This window comes from Vipera berus (genome assembly GCF_964194415.1).
Source record: "Vipera berus genome assembly, chromosome: 3".
Classification (NCBI taxonomy): Eukaryota; Metazoa; Chordata; class Lepidosauria; order Squamata; family Viperidae; genus Vipera; species Vipera berus.
In genome coordinates, this window is record NC_138204.1 from 94385660 (window position 1) to 94400751 (window position 15092).

General features: G+C 39.0%; 1 protein-coding gene across 2 annotated transcripts in view; it reads right to left on the bottom strand.

The window, feature by feature from the left end:
* Nucleotides 1-15092, bottom strand: part of NR5A2 (nuclear receptor subfamily 5 group A member 2) — a gene marked incomplete at its 5' end in the record, with an annotated part of 120338 nt that overhangs the window by 89074 nt on the left and 16172 nt on the right. For both annotated transcript variants that reach the window (XM_081322763.1, XM_081322762.1), the window contains 3 exons: nt 4114-4763; nt 9158-9299; nt 10983-11101. In XM_081322763.1, coding sequence (XP_081178889.1) covers nt 4114-4763; nt 9158-9299; nt 10983-11101 — 911 coding nt within the window. The remainder of the gene's footprint in view (nt 1-4113; nt 4764-9157; nt 9300-10982; nt 11102-15092) is intronic.

A 15092-nucleotide genomic window follows, 5' to 3' on the forward strand; every position in this document is an offset into this window, starting at 1 on the left:
AAACAAACAAACAAGCTTGGTGTGATGCATAAATCAACATCATAAATGTGACTCTTAGGTTAGGATTGACGTCCATATGCCAGAGACGCAGGGCTTTATTTCTCATAGAACGCTCAGAACGGAGTTCCGGCACCTTTTTTGGATGGAACCTTGTAGGGTAGGTAAGGCAGGTTGTATGACATGTGTGAGTTCCGGCACCTTTTTCTTTTACAAAAAAAGCACTGCAGAGAAGTAATCTTTGTGCTATTAAACAGAATGAGAAGTCCTACCTACCACATTTAGCAGACAGGTTAATATGCATTTATCATCACTGAATCCCATTTGCAGGTTACCTCAGGAACAATAATGGCTAAGGCTAAAAGAAACCTAAAATTTGTAATTCTACCAACTTACAAAGCTGGTCTTTTATAAAAGTAATTCAAGAGACAAAAGGAAATGGGCTTCTGCTTTCTTCTGTCTCCTTGCACCATTAGACTTGTAGATACACCCCAAAGCACCTTCCAGGTTTTAATATTTTTAAAAGATTTATTTAATTAAAAAGCAGACATATGCAATCTCATCATAAATGGTTGTTTTATCACTGACCACACCCATCATAGAAACCATTTTGTGAATATGAAAATTCTTTCCATGACAATTAATTAAGAAGGTGTCTTGTGCCCTTAATATTCCAGATCTGCTCGTTAATCTAAAAAAAGCAGTTTTCCTAAAATTAAGGAAGGAAGCTGAAGATCTATCTGGAACAGCAGCTTCAAAATTTTCCATGGCATTTATATAAAAGAAGATGATGTTTCACGAACAATCTCTTACAAAATTTATTATGCCAGTTAACATAAATAGATGGGAAACCAGTGGAAAAGAATAGCAGAGATGTGTGTGAGATTTAGAAATGTCCTCAAGATGGTTTGTGAGTAGATGACACCACAATCCTGCTGCAACTAAGCAAATTTGGCCACTGATCTCTCTGGATCATGTATGTGCTGCTTTGAATTTAATTGATGACTGGGAATAAAAAATGAACATGGGAGCATTCTGTAACAAAATGTTCCCACTTGGAACATTTGGGTTCAAGATATCTTCTAAGATATCTTTCCAAAATAAAGGTAAAGGCATGCTCACAAGGTCTATTCCTAACCCAGATGATGAAATGTGTATTGCAATGTTGCAATGCAAGACCTGCCGTTTCATACTTGTGTCATGATGTCACATACTGGTACATAAGGGCAATGGTGGGATTCAGCCAGTTTGTACCATTTCAGCAGAACCAGTAGCTAATTTTTTGTTGCCCAGGCCCAGAGTGGACTTCCGGAAACAGCGTCCACACAGTGAACAAGTTGTTCACATATTTGAATCTCACCACTGCATAAGGGGCAGAATTTCTGTCACAACCTTATACTGCATATTTAGGCACTTGCCCCTGTGAAGACACCTATGGCAGTTTCTTTGTAGACAAAGTAAAGAGAGGATTAACATCATGCATGATAGCACTGAGTACATTATGCAAAGAATGCACTGTATTTCACATCGTGATGCAATTGGTGCAGATTAGATCCTCTGCATTTTTGTTTGATGAAGCCACAATGAATGCATGTGACATTATGGCTTCTATCCAATGCATATAGTGAAATTTGAACACTCCATTCTCGTATCAATATTTGGGCCCTACCTCTTGAACATTTTTTCATGAATGGTGTGTCTATGACTTTAATCAACTCTAATGTTCTTTCATATAAAAAGTAAAAGATTATCTGCAAACCTTCCAAGCGCATAGAAGGCTAATAAGAGGAAAAAATATAGCTGTACTCCATAATGTGGTAATTTATTATCACACAGTAACTGCTGATTATGCAAAACTTTACACCTTCCGAGATACATTCCAGAAGGTTGTGACATAGATAGCCTATAGCTTTGGAAACCATACATTGGGAATTTCTGGGTTCGATGACTACAAATGTTTTGGGAAGATTTCCTTAAAAATAGTTTTCAAAAAAAAGTGCTAAATCAAAATTAAATGGGTAAATTATGTGCATTGGATATTCTGATCGTAATCTGCTTCTACACTGTGTCTTTTCTGACAAAGGAATGTGTACATCAGTGGGTGTACATCAACAACTTTAAAAGGAGCAATGCGGGTATCCTATTCCCCAGATGAATGGAGAGAATCTTCTGTGGTGGCATCCCAGTTACAAAATACTATTTCTAAAAACTCTCTTTGCAGTGCTGGGTCTTTATATTTTCCACAGCTTTAATGTAGCATCTTAAGTTCTCCGTGTAACCTGGTTTTTAACATCTTGCTTTCTTTTCCCATATGCTTCCATTTGAATTATTCAACTCCACATTATATATATATATACTTAAAAAATCTTCTTCAGCTCTTTTGAGGTAGTAAAAATAACTATAATACATAAAATCAATATGTACACAAAATGTGACACATAGTGGAAAATAACTCCTGGGACAGAGAATGTTATAAATTTTAGGAAAAAGAGAAAGTAAGCCTCTCTAAAAGATGTGAGGTGCTACAAAAGTGCACCTCTAATTTAACTGCTTTTGTTTATTTTTATTTATTTATATTTCATAGTTCTAAACTGTCCACCTCCCTCAGATACTGACCAAGGTTTGTCTGCTTCTGCCTTTCCTCCAGCTTTGGGAGCAGAAGACTTAAAAATAAAGGGTCCTAAAAGGCTGCCTATGGCGATTCTCAGTCATCCAGGTCACAGTTGTCCCAAGGGTGCTTTTCCACGAGGCAACTTTTTTCTTTTTGAAGACGTTTTGCTTCTCATCCAAGAAGCTTCTTCCATTCCCCACCATCCAGTCAGAGCTGAAGAAGCTTCTTGAATGAGAAGTGAAACTCCTTCACTTTACTCTTCAAAGAGTAAAAAGAAAGTCCAGTTGCCTCGTGTTCTAAAAGGCTGTTGGTTCTAGTCCTTTTAGACGACTCTGGAGTGGCTACAAGCTAACAGGATATGTCTTTATATATCCAAAACATATATAATACTTGTCGATCCTGAATTTCATCTTGAATATACTGCGTATATGGAGCCCTAAAAATACAATTATTTTCAGTAATAGAACTGTTACTATTCTCCTATCTAACAGTTGCTTTTTTTCTAGAGTTTTTTTGCTCAGTGAATCTTACTGAATCCAGCAAGTAGAAGAATAACTCTTATATCATAATGTACCTGATCACAGAATTAGGCTTAGACTTAGACATTTGTTACTTTATGTAACATGTACACATAGTATTTCGGCAGTATAGTTGAATGTTCATGGATCCATATCATTTTTTTCTGAATTTATGACTCATTGATAATAGCTTAAAGGATAATCAGTGGAGAACTTATGGTGTCCAGATGTTGCTAGAGCTTCACTGGCCAACTTGACTTGGGCTTCCAGAAATTGGAGTCCACTTCTGGGAACCTGGAAAATCTCCAAATATTCTGGACTCCAATTTCTGGAAGCCCAAGTCAAGTTGGCCAGTGAAGCTCTAGCAACATCTGGATGCCATAGGTTCTTCATTCTAGTTCATATTTTTAATCCTTTCTTCCAGTAATTCTTTCTTTCAGTCATACACTAGGACCTATAAATATTTTTTTCCCCAATGTTGCTTCCAAAATATTTTACCAAGGGCTTTTTTGCCTGTTTCTCTATCAATAGCCCTCTTTTTCTACCTCTCAAAAAGAAGCCAATGGGAAATAAGGTAGCAAAGGGGTGGCTTTTCATACTCACTGCTGCAACTGTTCTGGTCTATTTCTACTAATACTGTTATTCAACAGTAGCCTATAATCATAATTAAGTTAGCCAGGCAAAATCTCAGAGTTCCCCCACCCCCGATTTTTTTAGGTTTAGATAAAAATCTTGACTTAAACATCCAATTCAGCTTTTCCACTGATAATTATTGAGACCAAAATGGTCATAACATTTTGAAATGTTTCTCTCAACAGCTTTTTCTCAAAGAACAATACACAAATATAAGTTGTATGAATCAAACGTTAATCATGTTTTCAAATACCAAAAACTCTTATTTTGTTTGTTCACTTATTTGTCCAATTTAGTTACCGCCCATCTCACTCTCAGAGTGACCACAGCCCATGAAAGATTTGCATGACATACCTTAAGTTCTCTGAAGAATATGCTACTCCTAGCCCACTCGACAATAGAGAAGAGGGTTTGGTCAGCCATTTTGCACATAAGCCCAAACGTGTTGAGCTTTTCATGCTTGCTTCTGTTGGCCTGCTCTTGCTGCAAGTAGGCCATAATCTTAGCTTGGACTTGCGGCTCATCTGGCTCACACTTCAAGAGTTCCAAAATCAGATGAGGAATACTTGCTGGTGAGCTGGTCTGATGGTAACCATCCATGTAAGAGTAGCCCATTATCGACTCTGGAGAACTAGTATAAGGATCAGGGTACTCAGATTTGATAGCACGGTTTGGAAAGTGACTGTAGCTCTGATAACCTTGCAGGCTACCATGTGGCGGCATTGTCATACTAATTGGAGAGGTGACAAAAGGACTTCGGTCATAGTCTGTGGGAGGCAAGGCTGTATGGTTCAGAGGTAGGCCCTTGGAGGCAGAATGGATGTTCTGGATGGCAGAAGATATTGTGAGATCAGTGGGCATCGCTTGAATCACCTGAGTCATGGCTTCTAATTTGAGTCCATTTGCTCGAATGAGAGCTTTCTTCTGCTGCTTCAGTGCCCTGTCCCTCTTGTACATGGGTCCAAATTTGTTCCGACCTCCACGCATTCGGTCAGCTCTCACGGCTGTTGAATATAGTGGTGAAAAAAGAAAATTATAGGTATCACATTGCAGACATGATACACATGCAAATATTGACTGGAATCTTATCATTTTTAGTCCTTGATCAACTTGTAGCACAACTTTATGTCGAATACACAGTAGCTGTTTTAAGGGTTTTTATTTTATTTTATTTAGTGTGCTGTGGTGGCGCAGTGATTGGAATGAAGTTTTGCAATCTAACTCTGCCTACTACTGGGAGTTTGATCCTGATTGGCTCAAGGTTAACTCAGGTTTCCATAGTTCTAAAGTCGGTAAAATGAGGACCTAGATTGTTAGGGACAATATGATGACTCTGTAAACTGCTCAGAGAGTACTGTAAGGAACTATAAAATGGTATATAATAGTCTAAGCGCTATTGCTATTTATTGTAATTTCACTTTTGTTGAACCACCAGAGAAGATCTAACATTGTGAATAAACATATTGTATTAATTTGCAAGCATTTACTGGATGAAAGCATACTGATGAGGAATCTAAAAGAGCATAATTCAAGCTTAGTGTATTACATTTTCTAGTAAATCTAACAGGATAGGTGTAATAAATTCTTCTAAAGGACTCAAAATTGCATTTTGGGACTGGGCAAGAGCTTTTAATAACAGCTTTTCAAAAGGCTTATCATTTTTTTCCCTAATTGTTAAACTCTTTTGACTTAACCCATTGAGTCGATGTTATTTAAAGGCAATTTAATGCTCTTCACATTGGCTCTTACTCTGAAAATAGGAAGCTTGCCAATTTTGGAGAGAGGTAATAAATTGCACTGTTGTTATTTCCTCAAGTTGATTGCCTATGTTAAAGAGCAAAGTGTCACCAAAATGAAAGGATTTTGCAACTTCCAATGCCGTTCAAATCATATCAGAATTAAGGTTGTGGAGGAAAAAATGTTAGTCTGGGTTACAGTACTATGTTGCTAGAACATGTTTTAAAAGCAGCAATATTTTACCAAGACCAATACCTTCCCAAAGGTATTCAGACAATAAGAAGGGCCTTTGACAGCTTGGTGACATGCTGAGATAGCTGGAGGTTATGTTACTAAGCTTTTATCTCATAGATTAGCATGCCATTAAAAATGTATTAGAAATCCTAGGTATACAGAGACCTATAAAACTATCATAAAGATGTTAACAATTAATGATTTGATCCTAAAATGTAATTTATGAACTAGAATGTAGACTATGTATCATAATCAAGAAAACACGAATATAAATATTAGAAATGTTTATATAGCTGAAAGCAGGAGTTCCTTCCCATCCTGCTGATAACAAAGAGGAAGTCTGTTTATATAGGAGAATATTGCTATTAATCTTTAATAAATAAATAAGAAAACAAATATTGGACAGAAACACATCCACTCTTATTTTGCTGCTGGAAAAGAAAAAAGTAAACAGAAATGCCTAACAAATTATAGTTAAATAGTTTTATCTTCACTACTCAATAATGGCACATTCTGGCATTAATTTTTTTATTGCTTTTTTTTTTTAGGAAAGAGGTGAATTCAACCTCCTCCGATTATGGATTTTCCAAGATATAAGAGGCATGTAACACATTCAAAGAAGATACACAGACCTCTTTTCTTAATTATCGTCTCCACACAAGAGCTGTAACAACCCATTTGGCAAAGAAGTCAAGTCATATTTTTTTGAAAACTAGCATTAAAAGTCTGAGCACATTTGGTATGCTTCACCTCTGTATATCTCATTGAACAGCTTGTGAAAGGTTAGGGCTACAGTATACAGTATGTAAAATGATAAATGGGATTCTTCAGTGTATTCACAGAAGAATAAAGGAGAATATTTGTGGCTCAGGGTTGATCTGAGGGGTCCTTGGTGCTCTCTGAGCTTGGTTGTTTTCTTGCAGATGTTTCATTACCCAAACTAGATAATATCATCAATGCTAATGACTAGCACAGAGGATCTCTATGGAGACTGGAGGTCATGGTTGTCCTAAAGGTGCTTTTTCAAAAGGCAACGGGATTTTGTTTTATCTTGATGATATTTCCCTTGTTATCCAAGAAGCTTCTTCAGAAACATCTTCAAAAAAAAACAAACAAAGTCCAGTTGCCTTTTGAAAAAGCACTTTTGGGAAAGCACTGATGATGTTACCTAGTTTGGGTAATGAAACGTCTGCAAGAATACAACCAAGCTCAGAGAGCACCAAGGACCCCTCATTCACAGAAGACTTTATGTACCTGCATCCTCCTAACATTTAACTTTGTTTCACAATATTCATGTTTTCGGTGATATAATCTGTCACATTCTTCTGTCATACTCTTGTGTTCCTTACTGATTTTTTTTAATGGAAAGAATATTAAGTCAGTAGTAGACATCATAGCTTCTCTGGATAAAACAGAGGTACAAAATATCAAAACATTTCTAGGCAATGCCAGTATAGACAGAGAAAGCACTTTTGAAAAGAATTTGCAAATAAGTGCTTACATCTTGAGTTCTTGCTCCCGTTCCAAATGTTCTAAATATTATTTGCTCCTAAACAAGAAGCAAACAAGTATATGTGTGTGTGAGACTGACCTTGTAAGATGCATTTGCAAAAGAGTAAAAAATGTAGAATCACTTGAGAATTCTTTCCTACTACCCATCCGTTCCCATTGATTGTATTATTATTATTTTGGGAAATGCAGATTTCAAAACATACATTTGATGAAATAACTTTTATCTCCACCCTGATATTATCTGTTGATTCCTGTCTAGATTGCTGTAGTTCAAGGGGGGCTTGAACAGCTCTAAATTTAGGTTTAATTGGCATAAGCAGAATTATTCTGGAATGAGAAGTTTATGCATCATAAACTCTATGGGCTAAGCTGTTCACAATTTCTACATATGCCCATAAGAAAATAGAGAAGTTCTAATGAGAAACTTAGCTGAGTTGCAGACTTGAGCTCGAGAATTAATGAACTGAACCAACGCTAGTGACTTTTTGAAATGGAACTAAACTGCAAGAATGTTTATAATTATAATTAAATAATAATCACTAACTCATTTTCAGACAAGTATTTTACATTATTTCAGAATTAAAGCAACTTAAAAAAACACCAAATGTCTTTACCAGTAAAATTTAAGTTACTCATTAGCTGTCTAAAGATTGAAATTATTAATAATTATAGTTCCACATCTTTAAAAAATATATGAAAATTACAACTAATAAACAGCACAGTACTAAATGTTAAAAGTAAGACCAATGGGATGTTCCCAATACTGTGTTCGTAATGGTCTATTAAATATCAGTGAGGAGAATTAATGAAGAATAAGACAGTTTCCATAACTTGGGTCATATATATATTAATACAAATACTTGGCATAAGAATTTTCTCTCCCATCACTGATATTTGAATTCTTATTCAGCATACATTCAGCATTTCAAACTAGCAATAATTTAACCTAACAGAGGTGGAACTACGTAGACTGTTGAATTTGTAGTTGCAAAAAAATGACAAAACAGAATTTCATCAATAATCGCTGTTAAAAAATACAACTAATTGTCTACATTAGGCAAGTATTTATCAGAAAAGTTTCAAAACTTTTTGACAGCAAGATTCGTGGTTACAATATATATATATTAAGCTACCTTTTGTTTCCTTGTTTCAGATTCTGTAATAGTAATTTAATCTGAACACAATAATGTGACAAGATGTACCCATATTTTATCAGTTGGCTATGGAGCATTATAATATGCCTTAATAATTTCCTAAAAACTGAAAACTATTTGTGCTGGATGAGTAATGTGGGGGTTTTGTTGTTGTTTTTTTTTAAGAAAACCAATCATTCTTTAGTCAATGATTAGCCCAGCTGCATAATCCCTCCCTACAAGGAATTCCACTGATAAACAAGAATGATCAGTTGTCCCTGAGAGGGGAAAAATGTCCAATATGCTGTATTGTATATATAACTCTCAGATATGCCTGAAATGTTTTCATTTTAGAAATCACTACAGTATTAATTTTTCTTCAATTTTTTATTTTGCCTACTCTGATTGAATTTTGTTTGCCTAAAGAAATCAGTGTTATTTGTTCTAAGTATTTATGTTTAATTCCAGATAGACTACACTCTTTGGAAATACCAAAACTGTACAATTATACATATTGACCTTGCATGTGCTAATGCTTACATCTGAAATGAGCTTCTAGGTACCACATCAGCAAACGGAACAACGGAGTCTTAAAATCTCTTTGAAATAAGCTTCTTATAGTTAATCGTAAGCGTCAATTCTTTATGATCCATCATCAGCAATCATTCTTTGAAATAATAAACCTCAAATGAAAGCAGTCTAAATAATGCACGTAGAAGGACTTGTATTTAATATGTAATTATTATTTTTTATTGTTATGTAGGAACAACTGTAGACCTTACCTTCCAACTTCATCCCAACACTTAGACATTTTTGAAACCGACAATAAGGACAGCGTTTTCTTTGAGTTTTGTCAATTTGGCAGCTTTGATTTTCTATGCATGTGTACCTTTTGTTATTCTGGACTGTTCGCTTAAAGAAGCCCTGTAAAATAGATAGAACAGGTTTACAAATTTGGCACAAACGGCTCGAACCAGGAATTGACTTCAGATTATGAAAACATTCACCAAATCCTCTCTTCTACTTTCATCCTGCTAATTCAGCATTTATGAAATGGCTGGTTTGGTTCCAGTTTTCCTTGGAGGAAACCCACTAGGCCACAGGCAGAATTTTTCTGAGGCTAGTCTGTGCTGGTATTGATTTAATCAGATCCTGGCAAGGCATCTTTATTGTTTCCCTAGCCATCATCTACCTACCAGTAGCAATTTGAGTGAATTAAAATTCTTTCAAATGATCCTAATTTTTGAAAGTGGCCTTTCAAAATCACCTAATGCAGAATTTTAAGACAAATCAAACTTGTATTTGCCTTTTTTGTTTAGACTTCACCAATAGGAATCCTAACTCAGTTCTAAATCTCAAATGAAAGAGTGCCTAAGTATGTTTCCCCAATCTACCACTTGTTACTCTGGTTTCTCCTGCCTCTGCTGGTGTACTATTCTTCACTTTATCATCCATCATTACTGCTGTCACCTTACTTCTCTGATATTTAAAACTAAATTTTAAGCTGAATTTTAAACTCTTTGGGATTTTAAAAAGTTATTTGCCAGGCTTCTTTCTTCTCCCTTCCCTCAACACTACGTACAGCTGCATAAAAGACTTCTGGTGACCATGATGATTAAAATCATGTACTAAATAACAGATATTCTAGTTCTTACGTAAATACATGGGGGTAGTATTATAATGTGATTAACTTTTGCTTCAGCATGAATACTGACTTGCTCAAAAGTTCCCTTACCAAATGTGACTCATGTAACTTTAACAGATACAGGTTTTTACTGCATAAATATTTCTATAGAGTCCTAAAATTATATGTGTGTTATTCCAGAAAGCAGTGTTAAAATGACATTGCTTTAGTACTGATTTGCTTGGTTTCTTTCCCAATACAGAAATATTTTACACAATTGCAATCAATGTAGTCCAGATCTAAGGTAAGTCTGGTTTTACTAGATGGTTGCATGGCATTCCTCTATAATTTTGAGACTCCGGCTGATATAAAATAGAATGCATGAGCAAAAAATATTCTTCATAGTGATGAACAGCATTTTAAAACCATTTAATTGATTTCCACTTAATCACCTTGCAGATAAATATGGACATAAAATGCTGTGTATGTATGAGGGTGTATGCACATTTATAAGCATGTGCAAGCATAAAAAGAATGTCAAGAGTAATTTACATTTGCATCGTGAAAGATGAAAAACTTGAAACAGTTGCCTTCAATATTGTAGCCCTGAAATTTATCAGGAACAAGATGCAGCAACAATAATACTCAATGTATATAAATCAGCTAAAATCAATATTGAGGACAGCTGGGAATGAAAGTCTCTCTACAACTACATCACTTCACGACAACCAAATATTTAAAGGCATTAAATATAGCCACCCTGTACAGAATACCGTGGGCACATTTTTCTTTCCATTGAAAGAAACCCTTCTTACTCTTTACTCTTTCCATAACTTCTGCCTTCCGAGAATGCTACTGCACATCTTCACAATATTCATTTTCCATTAAAAGAATAACAGAAGTATGATTATCTAGCATTTTTCTTGATCTGATTTTTCAGCTCCCTCCCCCCACCTTTTCCATGAAAATAAATTGTACAAAACCTTGCAACTTTCACAGGTAAGGAGTCCATAGTGATAACCAGACACTTTATCTCCACAGACAGGACAAAGTTCTTCAAGATCTTCATCATAAGAGTAATTCACCATTTTAAACTGAGACACTGGGGGGGAAAAAGAAGAAAAATAGGGGGAGGAATTAAACCCTAAGAGAATGTATACAAAACATTTGATGCATTATTTCTTCACTGGGGAAACAATTCCAGGACGTCCAGGGGTTTTTAATTTCCCTTTAAATCCTCAAAACAGGAAAACACAATTTTGAAACAACAGATTTTTTTAGTAACCAGAATTATTCTCTCCAAATTCAGAATAAAACCTGTTAAAACTACCCACAGTTCTAAATACAGCAAGCATTTTAATGTACTAAGCCCCCAAACTGGGTTTTTCAAAATTTAAACTCTTAGTTCACTCCTATTTGTGCTTACACATAAGTAGAAAGGACTAGTTCAAGACATCCTACTCTGAAGTTTACATGCCTGAGGCTGCAGTCTTACTTTTCTTTAGTTTATTATTCTTGGGATAAAGATCACCATTTATCGGTAATATATTTAAAATGTAATTGCATTTAAAATTTAAAAATCAGATGACTAAGTGGAAAAGTAACTTTTCTCTGTACTTTGAAAGTTCGGCTATAACAAGTCACCTTAAAAAATGTTTACCTAACCCTCATTTCAAATTTACAAAACTAGTAGTCTGAGTGGGGGAAAAAAAACCAACAACTTAAAACAGAATTTTAGAAAGGGAGATGAAGAGAAGGGGGAAGGGAAGGAACTGCAATTTTTACATATCCATCAAACTTGTCTTTTTTATTTTATATATTTTTTTAAATCATTCTTCTACCTTAACTGTTTTTCCTTGCTGTCTCAACCGACCAGAGAAAATACATAAACTGTTCAAGGATTTACAGAGACTCTGAAGGCTAAGCTTTGGATTTCTCTTGCAAACTTCTTCAGATGCTGGTAACTAAAAACAAAGAAGAAAGTCTTACGACATCCTTCCTTCCTTCCTTCCTTCCTTCCTTCCTTCCTTCCTTCCTTCCTTCCTTCCTTCCTTCCTTCCTTCCTTCTCCTTCCTTCCTTCCTTCTCCTTCCTTCTCCTTCCTTCCTTCCGTGGGTAACACACAGATCTTTACTTGAGAGAGCAGAGAGAAACCTCTTGGCGCGATCCTAAGAATTAATTCAATGAGATGGAAAGTCCCAACTGATTTAGGAGCGAGATCCTCCCGAAAGAATCCGGTTCCTGTCGGGGGAGCGAGGGAATCGGTGTCCCAGCGACCCCATAGGAAAGAGAGAGAGAGGGGTGGGAAAGTGTGTGTTTGAGAGGGCGGGGGGGGGGGAAGGAGAGGGAAATTCTGGGAAGACTTTTGGCCAGGGAGAGAAATAGCTAAAACCTGAACCCGGACCCCTGCCCTCCCCCCTCCGCCGAACCGTCGAGAAATGGGAACGTGAGGCGTAGTTTCAAAAGTGCGAAGAAACTAGTTGCGAGAGAAGCGGGAAATGCTACGGAGACGTTGCCTCCCAAAGCCCTTCCCGGACTTCAGGCACACCGGAGCAGCGCAGGAAGACCATTGACCGGACATGCCTACTACTACTATTGGAGGCACTGACTAGTCAGTCGGCCGTGGACTTTTGGGGCGGGAATTTTAGGTGGGACCTAGGAAGACGCCGTGGGTCCAGCCCGGGATCTTCCACTTATACGCGGAACTTCGCGTTTCTTTTCTTCTTCCTCTTTCGGACGGAGGAATAGACGGGACCAATGCAGCGCGCGACCCCAAATTGTTCGGTACCCCAAGATACTTAATCTGGGAGGAGTAAAGATGAGGTTGGCTGGGTAGCAACGGGCCCAGTTTTGATTTCGGGTCTTCCATTTAGGCAAGAGTCGGAGATTCTCTTTCTCACACACAGAGATATTGCCCGATTTGTAAGTGGAAGCGAGGCAGTTCCCGATTCCCAAAGGGGCTTCATTTCTGGAGGAAACGAAGGACGGAAGCGAGAGGGAGAGGGAGAGGGAGAGGGAGAGAGGGAGAGGGAGAGGGAGAGGGAGAGGGAGAGGGAGAGGGAGAGGGAGAGGGAGAGGGAGAGAGGGAGGGAGAGAGAGGGAGAGGGAGAGGGAGAGGGAGAGGGAGAGGGAGAGGGAGAGAGAGAGAGAGAGAGAGAGAGAGAGAGAGAGAGAGAGAGAGAGAGAGAGAGAGAGAGAGAGAGAGAGAGACGAAAGCGGCACCGTCCCACCACCGCCTTAAGACACATTTCGAAATCTAAAACTACCCACCTGCCCTCCCCGTTTGCCGCTGTGGCACCCACGCGAATCCCCGAGGAGGCTTCGTACGACCCCGCGCCCTTTCTTCGGGCGTTCCCGAAACGGGATAAAGGTCCGAATCGAGAGGTGGAGGGAGGGATCTGGGCAGAAGCGGCTGAAGGAGCCGTCCAAGAAACGAGAGGGGCCAAGGGGCTTCGCCTCTGCATCCGGGCATGGGCGCCTCCAATTCTGCCCGCTCCATCAAAGAGGCCCCTCTGAGTTGGTGCGCACCACCTCAGCCGGGAAAGAGGCTTTCAGCCGCTCGTCCGCCCCTTCCGACTAGAGGTTTTCCGGCAGAGCCGTCAAGGCAAGAACTTCAACTGCCAACCGCCCCGGAGAAGTGAACAGGACCTCCCCTAAGGCTTGCCACAGAGGAAGTAAAAAAAGAAGGCAGGGTTACAGCCTTAAGCTCATTTACCTGCCAGCATCTTCTAGCCTCCTCCAGCCGTCGTCGAAGTTGTCCGCACCAGGCTGGTTGGATGCCTTCTAGAAGACGCCATAAGCAATTATTGGGGACAGGCCAGGATTTATAATTGCCTGGTTCAGACTTGCACAGGAGAGAAGTGACCTGCCCCTTCACTGCTGCTACCCACGCTGGACCCAACTCTCCGCGTCCTTCTTAACGCCGAAATAAAAGCGCCGTCGGCAATTCCCGCTGACATCTCCTTACAAAACAGTCACTCTGTGATCGGACAGTTGTGTTTCCTAAGGTGACGAGAGACTGCTTCAGGAACGGGCATTTCGGGACACGACTTCATTTTCACAAGGCATCCGCTTCGCCACGTTTCTCAATTAAATTCATGTTCTGGGTTGGTATAAGCCCTTGAAGCAGAAACTAACCCAAAGGGCTAATGTTTGCACAGTACTTATGGACCCCCTTCCCCAAAAGCTTAACCAAACTGAACATCAAATTCGACGCGTTCTGCGAATGCACGCACTAAATCTCTACCTCAGCTTCTGGCGCTTTATGGGGGGGGAAGGGGGGGGAGGAATACAGCCACTTATGTTATCTACCTCAGCAGCAAATCACATTATCTATTCCTTCCTCCCCCCCCCCCGTCAAAAAAAGCCGTGGCACCAAGTTATTTTGAGACATTGAGACTAAAGTGGGTTGGTTGGTTTTAATCCCATTTCACTTCTCCTGGCTGATAAACGGTGCTCGCTGTTTTCCGCCCTGTTCCGATCCCACTGGTCAGCCTTCGCTTTGCATAATGGGAGCTTCCCCCTCCATCCGATTTGAAACCGGTACGGCTTCCATGCCATTCAGAGGCTTCCGCGAATTACTTGGCCAAGCCCTTCCGGATGGCGCGATGTTTTGAGGAGCTACGCGCGGTGTGTTCGCTCAGACCCTTCAGAAACATGCCGATTCCTTTTGTCGACAACACTACTGGGACTTCCAGTCCCCCCCCCCCTTTCGAATTAAATAATCACGACTAAGAGCTTAGCCTGATGTGCCTTCGGAATCAAGTTAAGGGGAAACCCGATTAAAAACAACGGGTCGAAGTTTCCATCCTGAATACAGAGTTAGCACCACGGACTTTTGCCCCTAACAGCCTTTCCTAAGTATCGACAGCCAGGGGATCTTACCTTCCCTCCCCCCACCCCTTACCCGAAGGCTCCTACATTTTTAACTGATCAGCCGCCCTCGATAAGAACTGGGGAGGATCTTAAAATAGATATTAAACTCGCCCTTTGAATTTCCATTAAGGAAACCTAAGGGGGCGGTGTGCCTGAAGAGATTGCCGGCTAAGAAAGTGAACAGAGGCGCTCCCGTAGTAATTTCCCGTAGTATTAGCC